The 23,809-nt window shown below is 63.2% G+C and overlaps 2 protein-coding genes across 2 annotated transcripts; one reads left to right on the forward strand and one right to left on the reverse strand.

Moving 5' to 3' along the window:
• The first annotated feature begins 2,821 nt into the window (after positions 1-2,821).
• Positions 2,822-20,128, forward strand: LOC123030758 (alanyl aminopeptidase, membrane). Its single transcript, XM_044444914.1, has 21 exons — positions 2,822-2,907; positions 8,205-9,068; positions 9,895-10,037; positions 10,345-10,478; positions 10,598-10,724; positions 11,234-11,388; positions 11,623-11,736; positions 12,066-12,209; positions 12,660-12,725; positions 13,646-13,711; positions 14,217-14,389; positions 14,466-14,545; positions 15,003-15,142; positions 16,010-16,065; positions 16,509-16,656; positions 16,859-16,950; positions 17,489-17,599; positions 17,981-18,148; positions 18,584-18,724; positions 18,815-18,896; positions 19,538-20,128. The coding sequence occupies exons 2-21, from the start codon at positions 8,434-8,436 to the stop codon at positions 19,688-19,690; spliced, it is 2,928 nt and encodes a 975-aa protein (XP_044300849.1). The 5' UTR covers positions 2,822-2,907; positions 8,205-8,433; the 3' UTR covers positions 19,691-20,128.
• A 343-nt stretch (positions 20,129-20,471) lies between these two features.
• MESP2 (mesoderm posterior bHLH transcription factor 2) lies at positions 20,472-23,557 on the reverse strand. Its single transcript, XM_044444869.1, has 3 exons — positions 22,694-23,557; positions 21,156-21,263; positions 20,472-20,660 (listed from the first exon to the last, which is right to left on the reverse strand). Exons 1-3 carry the CDS (start codon positions 23,555-23,557, stop codon positions 20,472-20,474), a joined length of 1,161 nt encoding a protein of 386 aa, XP_044300804.1.
• Between the last annotated feature and the right edge of the window lie 252 nt (positions 23,558-23,809).

Raw genomic sequence — 23,809 nt, forward strand, 5'->3', positions numbered from 1 at the left:
GGAACGGACCGGCCTGTGGACCTGGGAAGCAGGGCCCACCGTTCCCGGTGCCATCTTCCTGCCGGGGTGGGCCGGCTCCAGGGATGCGGCGCAGTCCCGGGAAAGGCCCAGTCTTGCTCGGCACCCTTGTGCCCACCCAGCCCACCCGTCTTTTGCCTGCCCGTAGGCTTCGGGGAGAATGAATGCCGGCGATCCGCTCCCTTGCGTGGCGCTCCCCTAAGCCGAGCTTTAGGCTGGGCGTAACACAAGGCGTCCATATGCCTGGTGCCCGAGCTCAAGTGTGTCCGGATAGCACCTGAGCAAGGCAGAGGAGATGAGCCAGAGCGCCTGCGGGAAAGGGGGCTCTCCTGCCCCCCGGCCCTCTAGCCTCGAGGTTGCGCCGTGGGAGAGGAGGGGCAGGCTGGCGGCACTCCAGAGCAGCAGCGCCAGGCATGTGCCCCCCTTCGGGGCAGGCAGACCGCGGGCTGGTGGGACCCGCTGTGGGGTATTGCAGGAAGGCGCAGGAGCCGTTCTGCGGAGCCCCCCGTGCAGCTCGAGCCACGTCTTTGGGCCCGGCCAGCGCGAGAGCCAGCGACCTGAAACAGCCCCTCCTGGTCCCTCCCCTCACCCAGCTTTGTAATCCCAGCGCCGTCATTTCAGGTGGTGGCAGGAATACCTGGAGCGCCGGCACAGGAATCTGATGTGCACAGTAAAGCGCCCCTCATTCCTCAACTGTATCCCGGGCTGCCGAATCTGCCGCATCCATGCTAGAGAAAGGTGTTGCGCCAACCCTCGCCAGCATTTCAGGGGGGGGGGCCGAGCTGCCCCCCCCTTTGGCAGGGAAGTTCAGAGATCTCCAGGTGCATTTCCTCCCAGAAAGGCAGGGGTCCTTGGACCTGAGCTGTGCTCCCTTCCCCATCCTCCCATTAGACGCATGGTGGGCGAAGCCTTCTAAAAGGCCAGGGAGACTGGGGCTGGTGGGGGCCACCCTCCCCCCCCGGCATGGGACGGACTGCTGTCTCCGGGCCGCTCACAAGCAGAGGGTGCAGCACTTCCCTGCAAAAAATCTGGTGTTCAGAAGGAGCTGGCCTATACTGACGAGGTCCCGACTGACCCTCCGCCAAAGGCCAGTCCCCCACTGCCAGGGGCCACCTCAGGAGACTCTGGCACCAGGAGGCCCCTCCGCCCCCTGAAGCCGCTGCAGGCGGTGGGGAGCGCTGCTCTTGCCCAGCTGTGGCAGCCCCGGGAAAGCCCCGCCAAGCGAGGGACCCTTTCCGCAGGCACCTGGCGCCCCCCTCGCATTCAGCATGCCTGGGAGGGCTGCCAGCCACCCACCCACCGCCCGCGCCTGCCCCAGCCCGGCTCTGATGCCCAGGCTGCCTCTCTGGGCCTCCAGCTCCGCAGGGCCACTCGGCTTCCAGCGCAGACTGATGCAGCCTTCAGGCTGCGCGATGCCCGGCTTCGCAGCATGCTCCTCCGCCCACCTCCTGCTCCCCGCCACCCCGCAGAGTCCTGATAAGTAGGGCCAAAGGCGAGGAGGGCACAGCCTGGCTTCGGCCGGCCACTGGGGCTCCCGGCACGTGCCAGCTGTCCAGGGGTGCTCGAGTGGTGGCCAGTGGGTGCCATGGCCGGATGGCCATGCCAGGTGATCCCAGGCCATGCCTGGCGAGCCATGTCGGAGCGGCCCTGGCCACAAGCCGCCTGCCTGGGCCCACAGGACAATAAGCTGTGGTGGGCGGCAGCTCTGCTGTCCTGGGGGGGGGGCAGCCTGCACTCACCACGCACCCCCAGAGCTTGCCGTGCACGGTTGGCCACGGGTCGTGTGCGCTGGCCAGAGAAGGGCAGTTCCACTGAGTGCCAGGCCCTGCGCAGCCTGTCCTCAGCCGAGCACACGTGTCGCCGGCCCCCCGAGGAACAGGCGGCGATTCGAGGAGCCGCAGGAAAGCATCCCGGCCAGAGACCCCCAAGCAGGAGGTCCAGGGGCCGCCCTGCCCACATGCACCTGCGCGGGCTCAGCTGGTGGTGCGGAGGCTGCCGTCCGGTTACCGATCGCGTCACATGTGTACAGGGCCTTGCACTGTTTTTGTGGAGGCCTTTCAAGCAGTTCTGCGTGGTAGCCCACCCACAGCCTTCAGTTTAGAGAGGGGGGCCGCGGGTCACCCAACCCATGCGCCGCACTCCCGGCTGACGAAGCCGGTGGACAAGTGGCTCTGGGTGGGGTGGGGGAGGTCCGCCAGGGAGCCCTTCGGGGATGGTGGTGCCGGCCAGGCCATGGCAGCCCAGGCGCTGGACACCTCACGGCACCTGGGCAGGCCGAGGAGAGCGCCGGCGCGCCTGTGGGTGGGCGTCCTTCCTCCGGCGCTGCTGGCGTGAACTGCAAGGGCTGTGGTGTTGCAATGCTGTCCACAGTGGCCCCGCAGCAGATCCGGAAGATTCCCGTGCATGTTTCCCCCACCCCGAGCGGGCCTCAGCTTCCCCCGGATGCTTGCTGCAGGGGTGAGCATCTGCCCACAAATGCTTTCCAGATGTGATGCTCTGGCTGCAGACGTGAAGGCAGGCTCACGGTGCCGGGGTGTGCGTGTCCAGTGCTTTGGGCAGAGCCTACAGCCCAAAAGAGGGGGAGTGTGTGCTGTGAGGTGGGGTGTCTCCGGGGAGGGACGGCAGCACCCGGATCTGCTTCCGTCGGCTTGCTGGACACCTGGCAGCTGCCCTCTCGGATCCCAGCCACCGTCTCCTGCCAGACCAGCAGCCCAAGGGTTAAGAGGGTGAGGGATATGTCCTGGCTACTTCCTTTTGCACTCTGGAAGGAGCCCTCTCCTTGTGACTGAACTGGACGGAGCGCTCCCGAGCAGGCAGGCGGTGTGGGCCGGGGAGTCCCCAGCCCGGATGGGGGACGCTGCCGCACGGTCCAGAAATGGGCACAGCAAGGTAAGCACGCCGCTCGCTCCTGGCTCCCACCGCTGTGCTTCCTGGAAGAGGCTGCGATGAGGCCAGGCTTCCTCCAAAGTGCCCCGGGTGTGGGGCCTCCGTCAGGTTGCGGTTGCTCCCCCGTCTTAGTTCCTTATTCAGCTCAGAGCTGCAAAAACAGTCTGGACAGTTTCCTGGATGGGGGCCAGCAAAAACATGATGGGGAGTGCTATTGAAAAGGGAACTCTGCAAAGGCACCGGATATTGACAGCTGCCATAAAAAGCAGTGGCTTGTACTTTCCCACCTTCCTGAGCACCCCAAGCCTCGGAAAAGGGTGGAAAAGCGACACAGCTCTCCGAGGCAACTGGTCCAAAAAGAACCCTTGAGGATCTCGGGGAAGGGAAGGTCCAGCTGGTGCTCCCTGTGGCACGCAAAGGTCACTTGCAGCCTTGGTTTCTCTCGGCGGCTCATTTTTGACAGCCGTCAAGTGGAAACATAAAGCCCTTTGCAGCCTCTCTGGGGTAATGCCGAAGGCTGGTACCTGCTGCCAGGACATTGCCCTGGAGAAGCAGGCAGTTGGATCCGGCTATTTCATTTCAAAGTGCAAAATAATTTATGTGCATTGGAGTCCTTTTTCTCTTAAGGGTGTGATGAGCGAGCGGCAGCCCTTCCAGTGCGACACTCAGGCACTTTGAAGGCTGTCTGATCTAGCTTTTTGCTGTCTCTGGAAAAGGCGGGGGAAGTTAAGGGGCGGAAGGCGGTGTGGAGCCAAGCACGCCTGCACCATGGCGGCGAGCGGAGCCCATGCGGGTGGCCGCACTTTGCTGCCGGCTGGCCCTGGGGGGCTCGGGCAGGCTTGCCCCAGTGCCCACGGTGGGTTCACTCACCATGACTTGGATGACGCAACTGTCCTTTGTGGGTTCAAGACCCCTAGAGCAAGCTATCTGCTGCCAGTGTGGTTTGTTGCCTACGAACAAGCCACCCTGGGGAAAATGTTCGGGGTTCACATGACACAATGTGGCCTGCCGCCCACTGCGGGTTGTCATGCCGCACAGACCCACTCGGTCATTATGTCCAGCCAAGGTTCTTATTCTTGTGCAACACCATATTGGTGCTCCCAGATGACAATTGCAGATCAGACGCTGGAGATACGCACCCCATGAGACCCTCTAAGACACCCTAAGCGGTGATCTTTCTGGACAGCGTCTCCTAGGAGTTGGCAGGGATTGGTGTCTGATGGTTCAGCCTGGCAAACTCCACGCCAATGAGAGTCACATTGCATAGAAAAGAGTAAAGAGGATACTCCTCGGAATGAGGATTGCTTTAGTCCAGTTTCACGAAACCGGGATACAGAAGTTGCCTCTAAACGGCAGCCTCCCAAAGGAAAGAAAAGCCCTCGGGGCTCGACGCTGCCGCAGAGACCAGAAGGGTCTTTTCTCCTCGAGGCGAGATGTGAGGGCAAGTGAGAAGTGCAGGGCAGAGGGGTGACGCATGTCGGTTCATCTGTCCGTTCAGCAAGAGCTGCGTAAAGCGCTGGAAAGACTTTCAGCTTCAGGTTGCCAGCCGAACAGCAGTCTGGCAAGCTGGCTCAAAGAGGGCGGGTGGAAGCCCTCTCCCTCGGAGCCACGGAACTGGACTGGCCGGTGGTCCCTCCTCTACCTGGGCAGAGGCAGCAAGTGGCCTAGCGCAGGGCTCAGTCCTGGGCCCGGTGCTCTTCTGTTACTGCTACCATTATAATTACATTGTTTTAATTTCGTTTCTCTACATTTCTCTGGGCAGTTTGCACAATCCATAAAAAAATAAGCAATAAAGATATCAGAAAAGGCATTCAACAGTTTGAAACAGCTAAAACAGCCGATAAAGGCAGGTGTTGCCTAATGTCGCTATCCGCGATCTGAATGTGGAGGCGCAGGGAGCACTTGCAGAGGACACAGTACTGGGTGGGACGGCTGACGACCCGGAAGACAGGAACACATGCAGCGTGATCATGACGGCCTGGCACACTAAGTTGAAAACAGGATTAATTCAACAGGGACGAATGCCAACCCCTGTACAGTTCAAACCGCACTCAAGATTTTCACACGGAGGAAGGCCAAGATCTTCTCTCGATCATCCCGGAGTGCAGGACACAGAATAACAGGCTCAAGTTACAGGAAGCCAGGTTCTGGCTGCACATCAGGAAGGACTTCCTGGCTGTTCGAGCAATGACCAGTGACCCAGGGAGGTCGTGGGCTCTCCCGCACTGGAGGCTGGGCAGCCATCTGGGAGGGGTGCTTTAGCTTGGCGTCCTCCACTGAGCAGGGCCTGACAGGCCCCTTCCAGCTGCACTCTTCCATGATTCTGTGGTCTGTTCCCTACACAGGCATGAATGTCCTGTCCTAAAATACGGGTAGAGATCATGTTGGAGTCACCAACCCGGGAGGGCCCCTCTGCCCCGCTGTTGGGCATCAGTGGGGCAGGGGGCAAGGACAGCAGCCCGGATGGGCTTGGCTGGAGCAGCGAGGGGATTCTGCCGTTCTTGCCAGGCAGCTCCGCACCCCGGGCTGGGCCAGCGCGGCAATGCGTCACGAATCCAACAACCTCAACCAGTCGTGGGTTGTTGGGACGGCTTGTTGCCCATACAGAAGCCACCCTGTGAGACCTGCTCTGGGTTCCCACAGCGTGACGCTGCATCATGGCTTGCCAGCTGTGATCAGATGCCGGTTTTGCATGCCCAGTCAGTAGGTCAGTTGAACAACAAGGATATGATGCTTGTTCAGCCATGGGGGAAAGAAGGTGGGTTGCAAGCACTTTGAGGGCATTCTCTCCTCAGACAACCTTCCTCCGCCCCTCAGCTCGGTGGCTTCATCTCAGAGTAAAGGATCTGAACACCTCCCTCACTTCCTTCCACAAAGCTTAGGCTGGGAGATGGGGAGGGGGAGGGGGAGCAGCTGGCGGATGGAGGGCTGGCTGGGGACGGCCCAGGCGGGGAAAGCGGTCAGCCAGCAGAGGCAGGTTGGCGGGGACCCCCTCCGCTTGGCCGTGTGCCTCCAGGGCCGGATCAGCACAGGATGAGGCCGCCCTCGGCCGTGATTGAATAGTGGGGGAGGAGGGAGACCCGGCAAGCGCGACTGAGGCCGGGGCGGGGGGACAGGGAGGAGGGTGTCCCTCCCACCCGTGGGCACCAGCACGCGTCTCTCCTCAGGCTCTTGGATCAGGACCGGTGCGTAGCTCCAGGCAGTGGGGCTGCCCCCTCAGTCCCGTCCTTGCTGCCTTTTCCTGGTCTCGAGGGCACCCGAGAGCCTTCCGATAGCTCCTTTGCCCCGTGCTTCCCAGCCTCTCACATATCTGAGGACTCCGCCTGTTGTGTGGCAGCAGCAGAATCTGGGCAGCCCTCCTGGAAGGAGGAGCTCGTCACGGGGCTTCCCTGAAACCAGGCGTGCCCTCCGTCAGCTCTGGCTGGCAGCCCAGCGAGGCGCTGTCTGGAAAGGGGCATAGTCTGGTTTCGGTGATGTGAACTCTGCTCATCTCCAGCCGCATTGCTGGCCTTGAGGACTGTTCATAAATTGAAGCTCGTGCAAAACATGGCAGCCGGATGCCAGATGGATAAGGAAGAGACGAATGCCGGTAATCCTGGCCCAGTTGCGCCGTGTGCCTGCATGCTTCTGAGCTCAGTTCAAGGCGCTGGCCTAGCCGACAACGCCTCGCACAGGTTGGGACTGCGACACTTGGCGGGGCACTTCTCTCGGCCACGCTCTGAGCTTGCCTCCAGATGCAGGAGGCTCGAGGGGCCTTCTTGGTGTTGGCCCCCACTGAGGAATGACCCCTTACTGAGGGCCACCTGGCACCAGCTCTGGCATGCTGTTGGCACCAGGTTAAGCCTGCCTTCTATGACAGAACCTTTAAGCAATGACGAAAACTCTCTGGGGGCATCTTGTCAGCTGTGAACAGGTTTTAATTTGTTTCATTATATTAATTTGTTTTAGCTGTTGCAGTTGTTTAAATAGTTTTAAGCTTGATAGTATTTTATATCTGTATTTTATTGCATTTCATGTGTTGTTGTAAACTGTCCAGTTACACAGAAATAAAATCAGGAACAGCAGGCAAATAGAAACAGCTCTGCTTCTTTGCTTTCCCTCTCTACCCACGTTTCCTTCAACCCTCAACCCAATGGAATGGCAGCGCTAGGCTTGTTTCCCAAGGAAACGACCCACTTCCTGGGGACTTTGTCAGCACTTTTCGTTTCTACCTGCCCCTCAAAAAGCAGGGCCAGGTACGGCACCCTTCCAGCGATGCCGCCCCTGCTCTGCCACTTGGATGTCCAGCCTTTATAACATTTACAAAAGCTGCATCGATGGACCGACCCGGGCCAGCAGCACCCATGGACAGAGCTTCTCCAAGAAGGAGCCGTCCCTCCAGAGACGGGCAGGGTTGCCCAGGGGGCAACTGCTCTTCGCAGGTTTCCAGGATCAGCCCTCCCGCCGCAAACCTTGCCTGGTCTAGCTGGGTGTGCATGAAAATAAATTGGAACCTTTCGAATCAGCCCACGGTTGCTGATGAGGCTGCCGGATGGCTAATCATTTATAGAAGAGGTTAAGAGCATATTAAACTTTTTTGGAGTGATGTTGGAAGAAGTAGCAGAGAACCAACTTTTAAGACTGGTTATTTATCGATATGCTAGAAAGATGGTGAGGATAAGCTGAGAGGAAAAGGTGCCTTCTTTGCACGCTGGGTGGAGGGAAGCAAATGGCTGAAGAGGGCAGGAGAGACGGGCCGAAGTCAAAGGTAGCTTGCCGTCAGCCCGATGTGACCTTAAGGGCTGTGAGCAAAGCTCAGGGTTGCCGGCCCTGGAGAGGGCTCCATCCCGGGACCCAGTGCCCGGATCGGCCGGAGCATGACTGGCCCAGCACGCGCGAGCGGCCTCTCGTCCGGCAGAGGGCAGTGGGGGCCAAAGGGCGGAGGGCACGTGAGGAGGGATGCGGAGGAGGCCAGGGGTGTCTTGCGCTGGAAGGCCCAGGCCTGCCTCTCTGCAGTTTCAGGCTGGGACCGCGGTCCTTGGAGGCGCTCTTGGCGGGGGGAGGAGCCCGCGGTTCAGTGGTTCCCTCCAGGAAGTGCCTGCGGGGGGGGGGACCCATTGGATCCCCAGGTGCAAGTCCACTTTACTGCAGGCCGAAGTCCAAGCTCCTGGCAAGCCTGCCCCACGTCTGTGGGGTGCTCACCGGGCACGGAGCCCCACGTGCTCCACCAGCAGTGTCCCTCTTCCGGCCACGTGCAGCCTCCCCAGTGCAGCTGGCCTGGCGCTCCTTCTCTGAAGCTGCTGCCGGCCTTTTCTTTGCAGGAACGGCACCCGGACATCCCGTTCCCCACCAGCTCTCCCACCCAGTGCAGAAGGACGTCACCTCCAGTGCTGAGGCTGAAGCAGTACAGCAGCAACACCCACCCCCTCTTGGCAGGTTAATAATTGACTTGTTAACCCAGGCTAATAAACCCTGAAAGGCTGAGTATTAAAGGCCTGCGGCTCTGGGGCTGAGCCTCTCCCTCGCAGCTCCTCTCCGGCAGCCCCAGCCATGGCCAAAGGGTTCTTCATCAGCAAGACGCTGGGCATCGTGGGCATCGTCCTCGGCGCCGCCGCCGTGGCCACCATCATCGCCCTCTCGGTGGTCTACTCGCAGGAGAAGCAGAAGAACAGCAACCTCGCCTCCACCGTGGCCAGCACCACGGCCAGCACCACGGCCAGCGCCAGCCCCAACGGGACGACCAGCGCCAACAGCAGCCCCACGGCTGGGCCAAGACAGCCCTGGGACCTCTTCCGCTTGCCCGAGACCCTGAGCCCCGAGCACTACAGGGTCCACCTGCAGCCGTTCCTGACGCCCGACGCGCAGGGCCTCTACACCTTCAGGGGCAGCAGCACCGTGCAGTTCCGGTGCCAGCAGCCCACGGACCTTATCCTCATCCACAGCAAGAAGCTGAACTACACGCTGCAGGGATCCTTCCTCGCTTCCCTCTCCGGGGTAGGCGATGCTGTGGTGCCTACCATCAAGAGCACGTGGACGCAGGTGGACACAGAGTACCTGGTGGTGCAGCTCAACACCCCCCTCCAGCAGGGCAAGCTGTACGAGCTGCACAGCATCTTCCAGGGTGAGCTGGCAGACGACTTGGCTGGCTTCTACCGCAGCGAATACGTGGAGGATGGACAAAGGAAGTACGTGCTGGGGAAGGAAGGGGGCCGGGAGAGGCCCAGCAGCTAGCAGACACTCTGCATGTCTGTGGGGGTCTTGGGGAGGGCCCTGCAGGCTCGGGGAGCTGCGAGCATTCGGGTGGCCGTAGCGGGGGGCACCAGAAAGTGGCTATGGCTGCCCGGGGAAGCCACTCCTGGCCAGGCCAGGCTTATTTCAGGGGCTCTACAGGCCTGGGGCATGCGCAGAGTCCTGTGAATGGAGGGGACAGGGCAGCGGGAGAAAACTGGGATCTCTAACCTCTTCCTTCCTGGCCTCGCCCTTCTCCCACCAGCCGCGTTTCTTTCCAAGGCACAAAAGAAGCAGCTCCGTGCAGCCCCTACGGATCTTTCGCTTGGCTGGAGCTGCTGCTTCAGTGTGTGCCATTCCTGCTCCGGGCAGCTCCTTCCCCACACCCTGCTCGCCTCCTTCCTGCCCCTTCCACACCCTAACGCTAACCCTAACCCTTCTGCCTGCGGAAATACTGCTCCCGGGATGGGCGCATGAGGGGCGCCCCCCTGCAGCTGTGAGGCTGGAGCAGAGCTGCTGTTCCTCACTGCACCACTGAGATGGGGCCTCACAGAGCTGTACATGCGTCTGTCCATCCGTCCATCCATCGTTCCCCTAAGCCAGGCGGCCCCCCTCTTGGCCTCCACCCCCCACTTTCCCGTTTTGCATTGCCAGCTGCCTCGAGAAACTCCTGACTGAAAGAAGGCAGAATGGGGTGGATATTGAGAAGGAACAGCTGAAACAGTCGTGGTAGATGCTGGGGGGGGGGGGTCCATGGGTTCACCAGACCCTGCCCTTCCCCAGGGTCCTGGCCACAACGCAGATGCAAGCAGCTGATGCCCGGAAGGCCTTCCCCTGCTTCGACGAGCCTGCCATGAAGGCCAATTTCACCGTGGTGCTGACCCACCCGTCCGACCACGTCGCGCTCTCCAACATGCCGGTGAAGTGTAAGAGACGAGAGGGTGGGGGGGGGCTCCTTGGCCCGCGGTGTGTGGGCCCACCAGGATGCTCTGACCACTGCCCACCCCGGTTTCTCCTCTTGCCAGGGCTCCTCTGCGTGGGGGAAAGCGGCAAGGAGGTGAACGGAAACCGGAAGGGGAGGGGGATGAGGGGCGGATCTGTGGCCAGCTGCAGGTGCCTCTGGGGGCCCCAAGAACCGGGGAAGTGCCTGGGCTTGTCCCAGACACCCCTAGGCTGGGTTGCGGGAGGCGGAGAAGCACCACAAGAGGCCCTTCTCTCTTCACCTCCTTCCAGCCACTCAGGCTACCATGGTCAACGGCATCTCCTGGAACACGACCGAGTTTTACCCCACCTTGAGGATGTCCACCTACTTGCTCGCCTTCATAGTCAGCCAGTTCAAGCCGGTGGAGAAGCACAGTGGCACATTGGTAGGGTGGCGAAGGGGCCTGGCTGGGGACTGGTCCTCGGCCGCGTGCTCCCACGGGCCTCAGGGCCCCTCCCTTGGGGCACGTCCGGCCTTCCCTGAGCCGCTCTTGTCACCTTTCAGCTGCAGATCTGGGGCCGCCCCAAAGCCATTGCGGCCGGCCATGGGGATTACGCCCTCAACGTCACCAAGCCCATCCTCAGGTTCTTCGAGGGTCACTACAGCACGCCGTACCCCCTGCAAACGCTAGGTGGGTGGTGAGGCGGGAGGCCGGGGCACGCTGCGCCTGGGCCCATCGGTGGTGCTGGGGGCGATCGGGGTGAGCAGCCCCGCCCGGCTCTCCCTGGCTGGTGCAGGCCCCCACAGCCCAGCGCCGGCTCGCACAGCGCAACGCGTCCCTACGGGCAAGCGGTGTGGGGCGGTTGTTCCCTCGCCAGATTGTGTGACGCCCAGCAAGCACGCTGGGGCAACCCTGGGCTTGGGTGCGACAACAAGCCGTCCCGCTTGCGTGGGAGGTGGCACTCCCATGGCCCCGATCCGGCTTGGAGGGGGCCTTCTCGCCCCCCGCGGCAGCGGGTGCAAGGGCCACACTGACTGGCGTGCGCAGCCGACTCCGGGGTGGACCCTTCGCCTTCCAGCGTGCGCCGGCACTGTTCAGAGCTCCTCTGTGCCGAAGGCATGCTCGGCCCTGCTCGGAAACAGGCTCCACCGGCACAGAGCAGGGGCCTCCGAGCGGCTAAGAGGAAATTCTGCCCCCAGCCCAGGTCGCCCTGCCGGATTTCAATGCTGGAGCCATGGAGAACTGGGGGCTGCTGACGTACCGTGAGAACTCACTGCTCTACGACCCGCTCTTCTCCTCCATCGGCAACCAGGAGCGGGTGCTGACCGTTATCGCCCACGAAGTCGCTCACCAGGTACCTGCCCAGGCTGCGGGGCTGGGCAGCGGGGCTCCGGGGCCCCCTGAAATGGGGTGTGCCACGTGCCTCGGCCAGTGGACCCGCTTCCCTCTCATGGATGTGCCCAGGGTTGGGCAGCCCTTCCCCTCCAGTGCCGGCCGGACTCCCGGCATGCCGACCCGCATGGGTGCGCGCGCCGCCCGGCGGCCTGCCAGGGAGCCCTGCGGCTGACCGAGCCCCTCCCTCCCCCAGTGGTTTGGGAACCTGGTGACCCTCCGTTGGTGGAACGACCTGTGGCTGAACGAGGGCTTTGCCTCCTACGTGGAGTATCTCGGTGCAGATGCGGCCGAGCCCAGCTGGCACATCGTAAGTCACACCCATGCAGGGCAGGAGGGGTCGGGGCTGCCGGCAGTGTGGCGCGGGAGGGCAGTCTGAGCCGCCTGTGCCCAGCTCAAGGGAAGGGAGCTGGCGGAGCGAGAGGAGATCTGCCGGTTTCCAAGACACAGGGACGCCCCCAGCCCAGGTGGCGGCCAAACGGGAGCGGCTCTTGCCCTTCTGGGAGACTCAAGATCCGGCGTGCAGCACCTGCGTGGATAAAGGAGGATCGCTCCTTGCATGCACCCTGCCTCCTCTGGAGCTGGAAGGGCAAGCTGCAGATGGGACCGGCTCTCTGAGCTTGCGGAATTCGCTTGCAGAGAGACCTGATCGTGTCCAACGAGATGTACCGTGTGATGGCCATTGACGCGCTGGCTTCCTCACATCCGCTCTCCTTCCGCGAAGACGAGGTCAACACCCCGGCTGAAATCAGCGAGGTCTTTGACTCCATCGCCTACAGCAAGGTGAGGGCAGAAGTGGGGGTCCGAGCAGGGTGCAAAGACGAGCAATCAAACAGGCAAAGCATCAGTCTAAGCGCGAGAGAGAGGAAGCTGCGGCCAGGCTTCCCACAGGGCAAGGGCAAAGGTAAGCAAAGCAAATACCCTGCAAACACAGGCCTCCAAACCTGAGGAATGCGACGCTGAAGCTGGTGGGTGCCGGGCAAATAGCCCTGGGGGATTCGCAGACCTGGACTGCAAAGAATCAGCTGGGGAGCCTTCCGGGGCCCGCGTTGACAGTCCACAATCTGTGAATGGGTTTGGGGGCCGCGGCACCACCTTGGGTCACGGAGCCACCAAAGGGTAGGCTTTCCCGGAGAGCCCTCGGGAAACACCGTGGCCAGGCGCCGTGGAGCGGGCCGGAACCGAGGAACGGATGCCCCTCGCAAGCTCTGCTCGCCCGCTCTCTTTCTGCAGGGCGCGTCTGTGTTGCGCATGCTTTCGGAATTCTTGACGGAGGATGCGTTCAAGAGAGGAGTGGCGGTAAGTCCTGCCCCAGCACGGGCTGCCCACGACGACGGGTTCCCGGACCCCTTGCCACTGGGGTGGGGCGAGCACGTGGGGGGGTCGGGGGAGGCCGGGGGGGCATCCTTGGGGGAGGGGGTCGGGTTCCTTTGTCTGACCCTCCTGGCAGTGGGCCCCTTCCAAGCCCCCTGCCCTCCGAGCTTTGTGATTCAAAATCAGAGTATTTTGAAATCCTGGAAATCAGGTTCCTTAGAAGAAAATCGTGTGCGTGTTGGTGCCTGAGACGCCTGTGTGTATGTTCACAACAACACGTGCATTTGGGGAAGTGAGGAGCGAGCAAGCGGGAAGGAGGAGAGGCCAGCAGGGTGGGGACGTGGGCGCCAGGGTGCACCCCGCCACGGCTGGCCGCTGCCCCGCACAGGAGAGAGGGCACTGATTGGCAGCAAAGCCCATAACAGGACCAACCCCAGGTACTCCTGTGCACCTCTGGGCAATCACCGAGTGGTGCAACCCGGGGCCTGCAAGTTCAGCAAGATGTGCAAGCCATTTCTGGGTTGTTTCCTGATGTCTGTACTCAGAAACTCTGGGGCCGAACAAACCAGAGTTAACCCAGCAAGAAATCATGAGTGGCTGTTCTCGTTGGATTATTTAACCATAAACCCCTCAACATTTCTGGAATTGGAAATCATGTCTGCATATTGTTCAGTGGCTGGAAAAGAGCACGGGAACCCGCTTGCGCAGGAAGCGAGGCTATCCTGGCAGTGCCCACTTGCCCGGTCCCTGCCCTCCGCTCTGGCCGTTCTGTGGCACACGCCCAGCCTGGCCGCACACAGGTGCTGCTGCTCGTTCTGCTGGCCTCACGTGCGCCCCAAGCGCCACCCTGTGCAGAGCCGGGCGAAGCGCGATGCGCACCTCAACCACTTCTCCTGTGTCCACAGTCATACCTTCATGCCTATGCGTACAACAACACCATCTACGCAGACCTGTGGGGACACCTGCAAACAGTACGTTCTGGCGGGCGCCCAGGAGCAGCACGGCCTGGATTCTGGCAAGGAGACCTTGGAGGCACAGCGATGTCGGCCCCTTGGGACCTCGGGCACTGGGAGAGGCCTTCGAGGCGCCCTCAGGGCTTTCTGCCCACCTTGGAGAGCAGAGATGCTTGGGAAGAGAAGGGAGGGGTGCAGGAAGGGGAGGGGGAGCTGCCACCTTGCTGGGCCCCTGGCCCCAGGACGAGGAGCCAGGAGGGACGAACCCCCAGTTAGAGGGCTTGTGTGGCTCCCACTGGCTGACCCTCATCTGGAGAGGAAGCATTTTGGGGGAAATGAGCTTTGCTTTGCATGGGTGAGGGCTCCTCCTTCGGCTCACTAGGAGGGTTTTCGAGTTGCTAACATCTGCCCTGCACGGAGACTGCCTGGTGTTTTGGAGCCGGAGGGCAAGGAGGGAAAGGCTGTGCTGGGGCCACGAGTGGCCCCCAGGGGCCCCTGAATGTGCCGTCTCTCCCTTGGGCAGGCGGTGCAGCAGAGTAACGTGACTCTCCCCGCCGACATCGATACCATCATGAACCGCTGGATCCTGCAGATGGGCTTCCCGGTGCTGACCCTGAACACCACCACCGGGGACATCACCCAGAGACACTTCCTGCTGGACCCGGACACCCCTGTGCAGCGCCCCTCCCAGTTCAAGTAAGTGGGGCCCCGACCTGGAGGGAGGGGAGGCAGGAGGGGAGCTGCTCCGGCCTGACCGCCTGCTTTTCCGCAGCTACACCTGGATAGTTCCTGTTCCCTGGCTGAGTTCTGATAACCTGACAGAGCGCATGTACTGGCTGATGGAACAAAGAGGTGATGCTCCTTTCCCCCCGTCCCGACTCTGCCGTGATAACAGGGCCAGGGAGCTTATCTCGGGCTGCTCAGAGCCAGCCCTGGGGAGCCGGAGCTGCGCTGGGAACCAGGGAGTGCTCTGCGAGGACCGGCCTCTGGTGTCACGTGAGCCACAGCCGGCCAGCAGAGTGGGATGCGGCAAGGCCGCCTGGACAGGCCCTTCCCCCAGGACCTCCCGGTCGCCCTCCGTGGCCCGTTTGCATCCCAGGTTCACCTGGGCAGGAGCATGGTGGGGGCTGCAGCCCCCCCTTCTGGCCCTTTCACCTGGTTGCACCAAGCGCCCAAGCGCTGGGCAGTGGGCTCACCCCCAGGGCGGCCTGTTCGTCCCCAAGCACCTGGGGGCCGGGGCTGGCGCTGGAGCGGCAGGACCACCGGGGGGCCTCTGGAGACCTGCAGCTGCCTCTCTCCCCTCCTGCAGACATGAATCCTGACTTCTCCACTGCTGGTGCCTCCCAGAAGTGGGTGCTGCTCAACGCGAATGTCAAAGGCTATTACCGGGTGAACTACGACCTGGAAAACTGGAACCGGCTCTTGAAGCAGCTGGCTACCGACCACCAGGTAGGCCTGGGACAGCCCCGCTCTCCTTCCGCCCCTGCCCGACCCCCGTGTCCCGTGGCACTCCCTCTGCTCTGCGTGGTCTTCATGCCCCAGGGGAGGGGTGCAAGGGTGGCTGAACTGAGGGGCCAGGGGGCAGGAGTGTGCAGGGGGGTGCTGGTACCCCCCCCCCGCTCTGCCTGCTCCCGCTGACCTTTCTCTCTGCAGCCCACAGCCCAGCATCCCCGATACCCAGGACAGCCCTTCCTCCTCTTTCCCTTGGCCCACTTCCCACATTCCAGCATCCCCAGGGAACATCCTCAGAAAAGCCATCTTTCCAGAGCTGGAAGGCCCCTGGGCAGGGCTGAGGTGTGGGGCAGGGTGGGGGGAGTGCTGGATGCACCACACCAGACAGCTGGACGGGGCCTGGCAGGCCATCAGGTGCAGCTGCCTGCCCAGGGCAGGACTGAAGTCACCCATCCCGAGTCACCCAGGCGCGACCCTGCTTGGCTTCCCAGATTAGTCCGCATCAGGCTAGTTTGGGCCCCTGCTCAGCCCTGGAGGCGCTGGGCCACGCACGGACGCTCGTGCACCCGGGGACAGAATGGAGCGCAAAGCTGCCCTGCCAGCTGCTCCGGGCTCCTCGCAAGAGGAGGGCCGGCTCCAGCCGCAGCGCAGCCGTGGAGGCGTCCGCAGGGCTCCCGCAGCCGTTGCTGGTCGTGCCTCCGCAGCCCCGGTGGGCCAGGGCCCACCAGCCAGGCAGGGCTCCCCGAGAGCGCCCTGGACGGGATCTGGCCTGGCAGGGACCGAGGCTGCGGCACACTCGCCACCCCCTCGCCCGGCACACGTGCCTCTCCTGCCACGCTCACCTGGGCCGCTCCTTCCTTCCAGGTCATCCCTGTTCTCAACCGTGCTCAGATGATCGACGACGCCTTCAACCTGGCTAGGTGAGCGGCCTGGCTCCCTCCCGGCTCCCTCGTCCCGGGCCACGGAGAGGTCCCGCTCCACCGTCTCTGCCAGGCTTCCCTGCCCCTCTTCCTCCTGCTGCGCCCACCCTCTCCAGCAGGGAGGGACGCGGTGCAGGGGGCCCGAGCTGGCCTGCCGGGGGGCGTGTGTCTGGGCAGCTGTGCAGGAGCTCCCGGCCAGTCCCGAGGGGGCGGCAGTCCCGCCGGCCCCGTCGAGGCCACTGCCCACCTCGGGGGATCCGTCCATCTGGTGGGCCTCCAAGATCACCCTGAGGCCGGCTGACGCCTGCCTGCAGCCTTCCCTGGCCCATTCCTCTGGGTGCCCTGCTGGCCTCATGGCCATGCAGCCGAGACGGGGGGGGGGGCTGCACTGTCCCAGCCAGCTCCCCTCTGAATGGGGCGCGCTTGGCTCCTTCCCCCTCCAGAGCAAAGTACATCAGCGTCGAGCTGGCCCTGAACACTACACTCTACCTGACCAAAGAGATCGACTACCTCCCCTGGGACGCCGCCGTCAGCAGCCTGGGCTACTTCAAGCTCATGTTTGATCGCAGCGAAGTCTACGGGCCCATGACGGTGCGTGCCTCCCGCGGTGGCCGCCACGTCACGAGGGCCCAAGGGGTGTGCCTGCGGCCAGCACGGCCTCCTCTGGGAGGCTTCCCAGCAGTTCCAGCTCCCTCAAGCAGGGTGGGGTGGCCACGGGGGCGGGGGCAGGATGGATCTTTGGAAGCGACACCGGACGGACGAACCCCAGCCTTGCTTTCTCTTCTCTCCACAGAGATACATCCAGAAACAGGTCGTCCCTCTGTTCGATTATTTCGAGCAAATTACTGGGAACTGGTCCAAGCTCCCAGAAGGCCTGATGGCTCAGTGAGTCCCACGGGAGGAAGCGTGTGGGGGCAGGGAGAGCTAGGCATCGCCGTGTGACGGGAATGGGGAGGCGAGTGGCCGACGGGGCAGCCCCACGCCAGGCGTCATCCTCGGCGGGCTCCAGGGCTGGCCAGCCAGGCCCTGGCCAAGGGCCCACGCCCACCGCAGGGACCCCGTGGCTGCGGCCCCCCTTGCTCCCCTCCGGCCCGTGGCAAGCTGCCTCCCCGATGCCGGCAGCAAGGGGGGCCCGATCAGCCAGTCCTCCGGGTCATGCAGAGGGGAAGCGAGGGCAGGGGCTGTGAGGAGGTGCTGTGCTGAGCGAGGTCCCAGGAAGGGGGCCATGCCCGGGGACCCTCCAGAGCATGGAGCTGCCGGGTTCGCAGTGAGCTTCACCCAAGGAAGAGCTCCGGGAAGAGGAGGGTGAGGCCGCCGGAGTGGTGGGGGGCAGGTGGGAACTGGCAGAACTGCTGCAGCTGCCAGAAAGGATGGGAGCAGAGGACCCCCTCACCCTTTCTAACTGGCTCCCCCCTCCGTGCAGGTACAGTGAGATTCAAGCCATCAGCACAGCCTGCTCCTACGGCGTCCCCAGGTGCCAGAAACTTGCCGCAGACTGGTTCGGTAACTGGAGCAGGAACCCCCACAATAACCCGTAAGTCCTCGGCTGGGCCGGCCCTGCGTCTTCCTGGATACGCCAGGCGGGGGGCAGAAAGCGCAGGCCTTCGGCCACCGTGGGGAGCTCAGCACTGCGTAGGCTGCGCTCGCTGCCGTTAAAGGCGCTTTGCCCCCTTTCTGCCTGCAAAGCGCTCGGCGGCTCGCCCCCCACGGCCCCTGGGCATGCCCCCCGTGGCACCCCGACAGGCAGAGTGAGGGGCGCCACCCAGGAAGCCACGGTCGGGCCCCGTGCAGAGGGCGCCCCTCTGGGGGCAGGGAGGCGCGCGAGAGGCGCGCTGCCCGGTGCCCGGTCCCGATGTGGCCCCCCCCGCCCACCCGTGCGCACCGTGCCACCGCTCAGCGCCTCTTCCTCCCGCAGGATCCCGCCGAACCTGCGCTCGGCCATCTACTGCAGCGCCATCAGCACGGGCGGCGAGGAGGCCTGGGACTTCGGCTGGACGATGTTCCGCAACGCCACCGTGGTGTCGGAGGCAGACAAGCTCCGCGCAGCGCTGGCCTGCAGCCAGGAGCCCTGGATCCTGCAGAGGTGGGGGGGCCCTTCCCTGGAGCAGGAGGGCTCGCCAGGGTGCCCTGCCTTTGCCTGAGGCACACCGCACGCTCAGCCTCAAGAAGGGGGGGCTGGAGGGGGCCGTGGCCGCCCTCTGTAAGTACCTTCGAGGCCGTCTCCGAGGGGAAGGTCAGGGCCTCCTCTCGCCGAGGACGTGCAATCAAGTCAAGCTGTGACAACCCAGTTTCGGGGCAGATGCCAGGCAGAGCTTCCTTCCTGTCCAAGCAACACGGCCGTGGAACCAGCGGCCTGCAGAGCTGGCGGGCTCTTCCACACTAGAGGCACTCAGAAAGGACCTGGACAGCACCTGAGTGGGGTGCTGCGAACGGGTGTCCTGCAGCAGCAGGGGGTGGGATTGATGGCCTTCAGGACCCCTTCCCACTCCGCTGTTCCATTCTACGTGCTGCCCCACAGGTATCTGCAGTATACCCTGGATCCCACCAAGATTCGCCGGCAAGACGCCACCTCCACCATCAACAGCATCGCCCGCAACGTGGCTGGGCAGGGCCTGGCGTGGGACTTCGTGCGTGCCAACTGGAAGACGCTCTTCACCCAGTGAGTGCGGCCTGTGGGGGCAGGCATGGGGGGCCGGTAGGGGGCGCTGTGCTGCGCTGACCACATTGTCTCATTGCCCCCTCGCACCAGGTTCGGTGGAGGCTCCTTTTCCTTCGCAAACCTCATCCAGTCAGTGACACAGAGATTCGCATCGCAGTTTGAGCTCCAACAGGCAAGGGTTTTGTCAGGTGGAAGGGAAGGAGCGGGGGGGGGGCTTGTGGGACTGGGGGGCCCAATCCCCCCTCACCTGAATCAGTGGGGCGAAGGCTTGCAGGGTGTGAGGAGGGGGCAGTGCAGCAAGCCGACTTCACCGCCATTTCCCTACCTGGCCCTCCAAACACACTCAAAGGTTGGAGCTACCAGGCTGTGGTGTCCTCAGAATTATCTCGACACGTGTGTCCTCTCCTGTCCCCTCACATCCTAAGTTGACCTTACTGACCTTGACCCAGAGCTGAAGAATAGCCATCAGCTGGACGCAGGCCAGGTGCTCATGTAACAACGGCCAATCAGTTAAAACAACAACAACAACCCATCGGTTGCTGTGCATGAACGGCTCATTGCTGAATTAACTGCTGGGTTATTTAGCCCCTGAATAAGCCATCATTTGGGGTTCAGATTGCCAGGGTGAGCTGGCATAATGTATGAACACGCCCAGAGTCTGGCCCGGCGGATGACAATTCCCGCCCCCGCTTCTGGTTGCTCCCTCTCGGACCACAAGCCTGCAGGCCGAGCCCCTTTGGAAATTTGCATCACCCTAGCAAAACTGCCACGTGGGAATGGGGCCGTTCACTTTCCTCCTGGCCCTTCTTGCAGCTGCAGCAGTTCAAGGAGGACAACGCCGACGTGGGGTTCGGCTCCGGCACGCGGGCCCTCGAGCAGGCCCTGGAGAAGACCAAGGCCAACATGAAGTGGGTGGCGGAGAACAAGGAGCGCGTGCTGCAGTGGTTCACGGCAGAGAGCGGGTAGAGGGGCACCGGCGCTGCCCGGACCGCGATCGCGGGAGGGGTCTGGATGCCGCACTTCCCAGTCGCTCCGGGCTCCCCCTGGCGGCCACAGTGAGCTCCTGAACGGCTTCTCCTGGTGGTGCCGAACGGCTGAACCCGAGCGAAAGGGCCTTGTTTTGCCGCGCCAGCCGCTGAGGATGCTTCCTGGCGCTCCCATGATGCGCCGCGGCGCAGGGCTGCCCCCGCCAGCGACACTCCTGCCCCATGTACTCCGCTGCCGCTCGCGACGCTCTGCGATGCTGTGGCACCGCTCGTCCCCGCGACTTGCCTTGAGGGCCCCCGAAGGGAGAACGGGGGGAAGGGACCCTCCCGCCACACGAGTGCAGATCCTGCCCCACCCAGGAAGTTGTGTATGATTATGTATCCCCAGTTTTATAAATTAAAATTAAGTCTCTTGCAATGTATCTTTGGTTGGAAAAAATAGCCAGGGGGACGGGGAGAACAGTGAGGGGGGCGGTTCACATGTCCTAAACACCCTGGGATTCTTTCGCCCCGGGGGCCTAAAGGGAGAGGCGGGGGCAGCCTGGTTCCTGCGGCCCCTGGACCTCGGACGTGACCTGCGGCCGGCACTTCTCCGCCTGCCCCTTCCCTTGCAATGCGAGGGCGGCAGCGGGACCTGGGATCCCTGCTTGCCCCAGCTGTGTTCACAGCAAGCCTGGATTTGGAAGAATTCTGTGCGGCTGCGATATCCGAACAGGGCAGTGCCCTAAACCACAGACCCTGCATCCGCAGCCTCCCGGGACTCAAGCCACAAGCCACATCTCAGCTCGCCGCTTGACGTGAGCCGATGCCACCCCGCTCTGCCTGGAGGCCGCTTCCTGCCACTGGTCTGGGCACAGCACACCTTTCTGCACCAATTGTGCTGCTGGTGCCCCCTCCAGCTTTCCCGCTGGCTCCTGGCTGAGCAAGAACTTCTCAGAAGAGTTGGCCCTCTGTGAGAAAGCGACAGACAGGGAAATGCCCTTCCCGATGGCAAAAAGAGGTCCTCTTAAGCCACTGAGGTAATTTAAAAGAAGCCCGATCGTCACCGAATGGGCAGAGGAGGGGAGGTGGAGTCCTCAGTCTATGCGGCGTTGGCCCATCTTCTGCGAGCCCCCTGGGTTTCTCGTGTGCTCCAGCAGAGCAGAAGCTCATGCCTCTGCCCGGCCAGTGGCAGGGAACTGCCCGTCTCCGGCACCGCTGCAGCTGGGAGGGTCGTGGGTTCTGCTCCCCCAGACCAGCAGAGATGCTTCTGGAGGACACGCAAGACTGTCCTGCAGAGCTGTTGCCTGGGCCAGTAGGATGGTGCGCTTTTCAGACTGGCATGGAGTAAACTGGTATTGAGCGGACTTCTGCTTCACCCAGCCTAGCTTGTCCAAGGAATGGGATGGACTGCCACTTGGTGAGGGGTCAGGGCAGTCCGGGCCAAGCCTGCCTGGCCAACGGACCGCACTTCCCTGGGTCAAATCCAGAAAGTCTTCTGGAATGAGCGGTGGTTTCCACTGGCGCGGGTGAGCGTGGCTGCTGCCCTCTGGCACGCAGGAGGCCGCTTGGGCCTGGGGCCGCGGGGAGCACAGAGGGTGAGCCGCTGGCAAAAGCAGGCCCAGAAGGTTCCATGGAAGCTTTCACCACCCGCCCTCCACGCCCGAGGCTTGCAGACGTGACCGAAGGGCTAGCCCTAGTTCGGGACAGCACACACGCACGCCAATCGCCCTCTGCCGCCGGCTCCATCTTCAAGGTCCTTCCGGCACAAGGCGGCTTGGTGGGTGCCTGGCACGCAGCGCCCGCAAGAGAGACTGCGCCCTCGCACCCCCAGTCCAGCAAAGCGGCTGTTGCCTCGGCTACCTGAGCCCCATCGGTGTGGATGCCCAGCATGGCTGATGCCAGACCGCTTGGGGGCTCCTTAGCTTCTCGGTGAAAGGGGAGCTGCTCAGCTTCAGGGCTGGGAAAGCCAAAATATTTAAAGAACAATGTGGGAACAGACTCTTGAGGAGAGACACCTGGAAACCAAAAGTAAACTCACCTTGTGAACAAGTAAGAGGGCAGCTCCTGCGAGTCCTTTTTGGAACACTTTTATTTGTTTCTAAGACCACAGTCTCCCTGAACATCCTGATCCCCGTTTCATCAATGGGAAAAGGAATCTGAAGTCAGCGCCCAGCACGTTCGTGGCAAAACCAAGACCTGAGCCGCTGGGGCCAGGCCCAGGTTGTATCCAGAAGAACGGTCCTATGGCCTCGGCCCCCCATGTCACAGGGCTCAGGCGCATCAGAAAGAAGCAGGTGCTGCCCCCAGGTGGGGAGCGCGAGGGCTGCCATCCCGGGAAAGTCACGGAGAGCCTCCGGCTGCTGCTGGATCTGCGGGCGGCCGCTGCTCTCCACGCCTGCTTGCCCTTTCAACAGCTGCCCCCTCTGCAGAAAGCCAGCGAGGCGTGGGGTGTGTGGGCCCCAGGCAGCGCCACGGAGGGCGGGCAGGGAAGGCCATCCTGAGGAAGGCAAGAAGAAGAGATCAGGCGGGGGAATCCCAGGAAGGGCTCCATCCGGGCTCATCTGGGAGAGGTGCCCTCTGTGCATGTGCAAGGAACTCACCCCTGTGAATTTCCGACAAGTTGTTCAAAGCCCTGCTGTTCCCACCGTGGCCAGCTGGCTGCCTGTGAGGAGCCGAGAAGCAGGCCAAGACGCCCCAGCGGTGGCAAGAAGCCAGACCTGATCGTGGGCAGCCCCCGGAGGAGGCTGGCTCTCGAGGGGGCCTATACGTTGTTATAAAGAAGCAAGCCGTTTTGCACCTCCTTTTTAAAAATAATATACACCCACCTTTCTTTATAAAGAAATTGAAGGGGCCTTGCAAGCTATATGAAAACAAATTGCACAAACCAGCACAAGTGCACAGAAACCCACAAAAGCGAAGACACAGAAGGGCAAAGGTGCTGGTGGGAGGAGCCACTCCGTGGGGGCAGACCGGAGTGGGGCGGGGGGCCTGCGGCACGTACCTTGTGAGCAGCTGCCTCTTCAGAGCTATAGGGCGGCCCCTGCCAGGCCGGGACAGTCTTTGCCCGCCCCCCGTATGGGGCCAGGGGCAGCTCCAGGCGTGGTCTGCAGGTGGGGGAGCTCCAGGGAGGCGAGTGAGAGAGAGGCGCACAGCGCAGCTCGGGGGGTGCTTGCGAAGCCCCCATTTCTGCGAGGGCATCAGGGGCGGCATTCAGCTCCTCGGGGTGCCCTCCTGGGAGGCACTCGGGGGGCAGGTTCCAGGGACTGGATTCAGCCGCCCAAGAGTCCCAAAAAGTCCCTTGGCTGTCACGTTGTGGCGATGCCAGCCAGGCCTCGGAGACGGCGGCAGCTGGGCTGTCCCAGGCGGGCGGCTCTTCCGGGCAGCAGCCCAGCACGGGGGGGCACAGTGGGCAGCGGGGGGGCGCCCGATCCAGCCCCGTCGGGGTCGGCATCTCCTCGCCGAGGCCCAGCAGCGCGGAGAGGTGGCCGATGTAGCGGACGGCGAGGCGCAGCGTCTCGATCTTGGTCAGGCTGTGCCCGGCGGGTGCGGCGGAGGCGGGCAGGTGGCGGCGCAGCGTGCGCAGGGCCTGGGCCAGGCGCCGCATGCGCAGCTTCTCCCGCTGGCTGGCGCTCTGGCGCTGGCTGCCGGCGGCGCTGCAGGGCGCCCTCCGGCTGCCCTGCCCGAGAGAGGCTCTGGGTGCCGGGAGCAGGCCGCAGGCGTGCCGGGGGCCGAGGCGCTCCCTGCAGGAGGCGGCTGGGTCAGGCGTGCCAGGGCCAGCCGAGGCGACGGCCAGCGAGCCGGCCCACTCCCAAGCCATGGCCCAGCCGTGCCTCTGGCCGAGGTGGCGAGGTGGGCAGCCCGACATGGCTCTGGTGCTTGGGAGGAGAGGTGGGGAGACGGCTTTATGCACCTCCCGGGTGTGAAGTGGAGGGCTTGAGGGAGGGGTCGGGGGCCACGGGAGAGGCCCCTCATTTGCACAGGTGTGAGTTTTCACTGCCCCGCTGTAATTGTTGACACCCTGGGCTTGGGAAGCGCGCAGGCAGCAATTCACAGGGCCCCGCGAGCTGCTGAGGCGCCTCAGCAGCCTCTCGCCATTCCAGCGCCAGAGGGCCCCCGC

The sequence above is a fragment of the Varanus komodoensis genome, unplaced genomic scaffold (genome assembly GCF_004798865.1).
Source record: "Varanus komodoensis strain SLA01 unplaced genomic scaffold, ASM479886v1 scaffold46_1, whole genome shotgun sequence".
Lineage (NCBI taxonomy): Eukaryota > Metazoa > Chordata > Lepidosauria > Squamata > Varanidae > Varanus > Varanus komodoensis.

Coding starts and splice junctions, on each gene's coding strand:
- LOC123030758 (XM_044444914.1), top strand. CDS start 8,434: ATGGCCAAAGGGTTCTTCATCAGCAAGACGCTGGGCATCGTGGGCATC. Junction 9,069..9,894: donor GTGGAGGATGGACAAAGGAA/GTACGTGCTGGG, acceptor GCCCTTCCCCAG/GGTCCTGGCCACAACGCAGA. Junction 17,600..17,980: donor AGGAACCCCCACAATAACCC/GTAAGTCCTCGG, acceptor TTCCTCCCGCAG/GATCCCGCCGAACCTGCGCT.
- MESP2 (XM_044444869.1), bottom strand. CDS start 23,557: ATGTCGGGCTGCCCACCTCGCCACCTCGGCCAGAGGCACGGCTGGGCC. Junction 21,264..22,693: donor AAGAGGCAGCTGCTCACAAG/GTACGTGCCGCA, acceptor CCGCGGCCCCAG/GCCCAAGCGGCCTCCTGCGT. Junction 20,661..21,155: donor ATTTGACCCAGGGAAGTGCG/GTCCGTTGGCCA, acceptor GCTTTCTCACAG/AGGGCCAACTCTTCTGAGAA.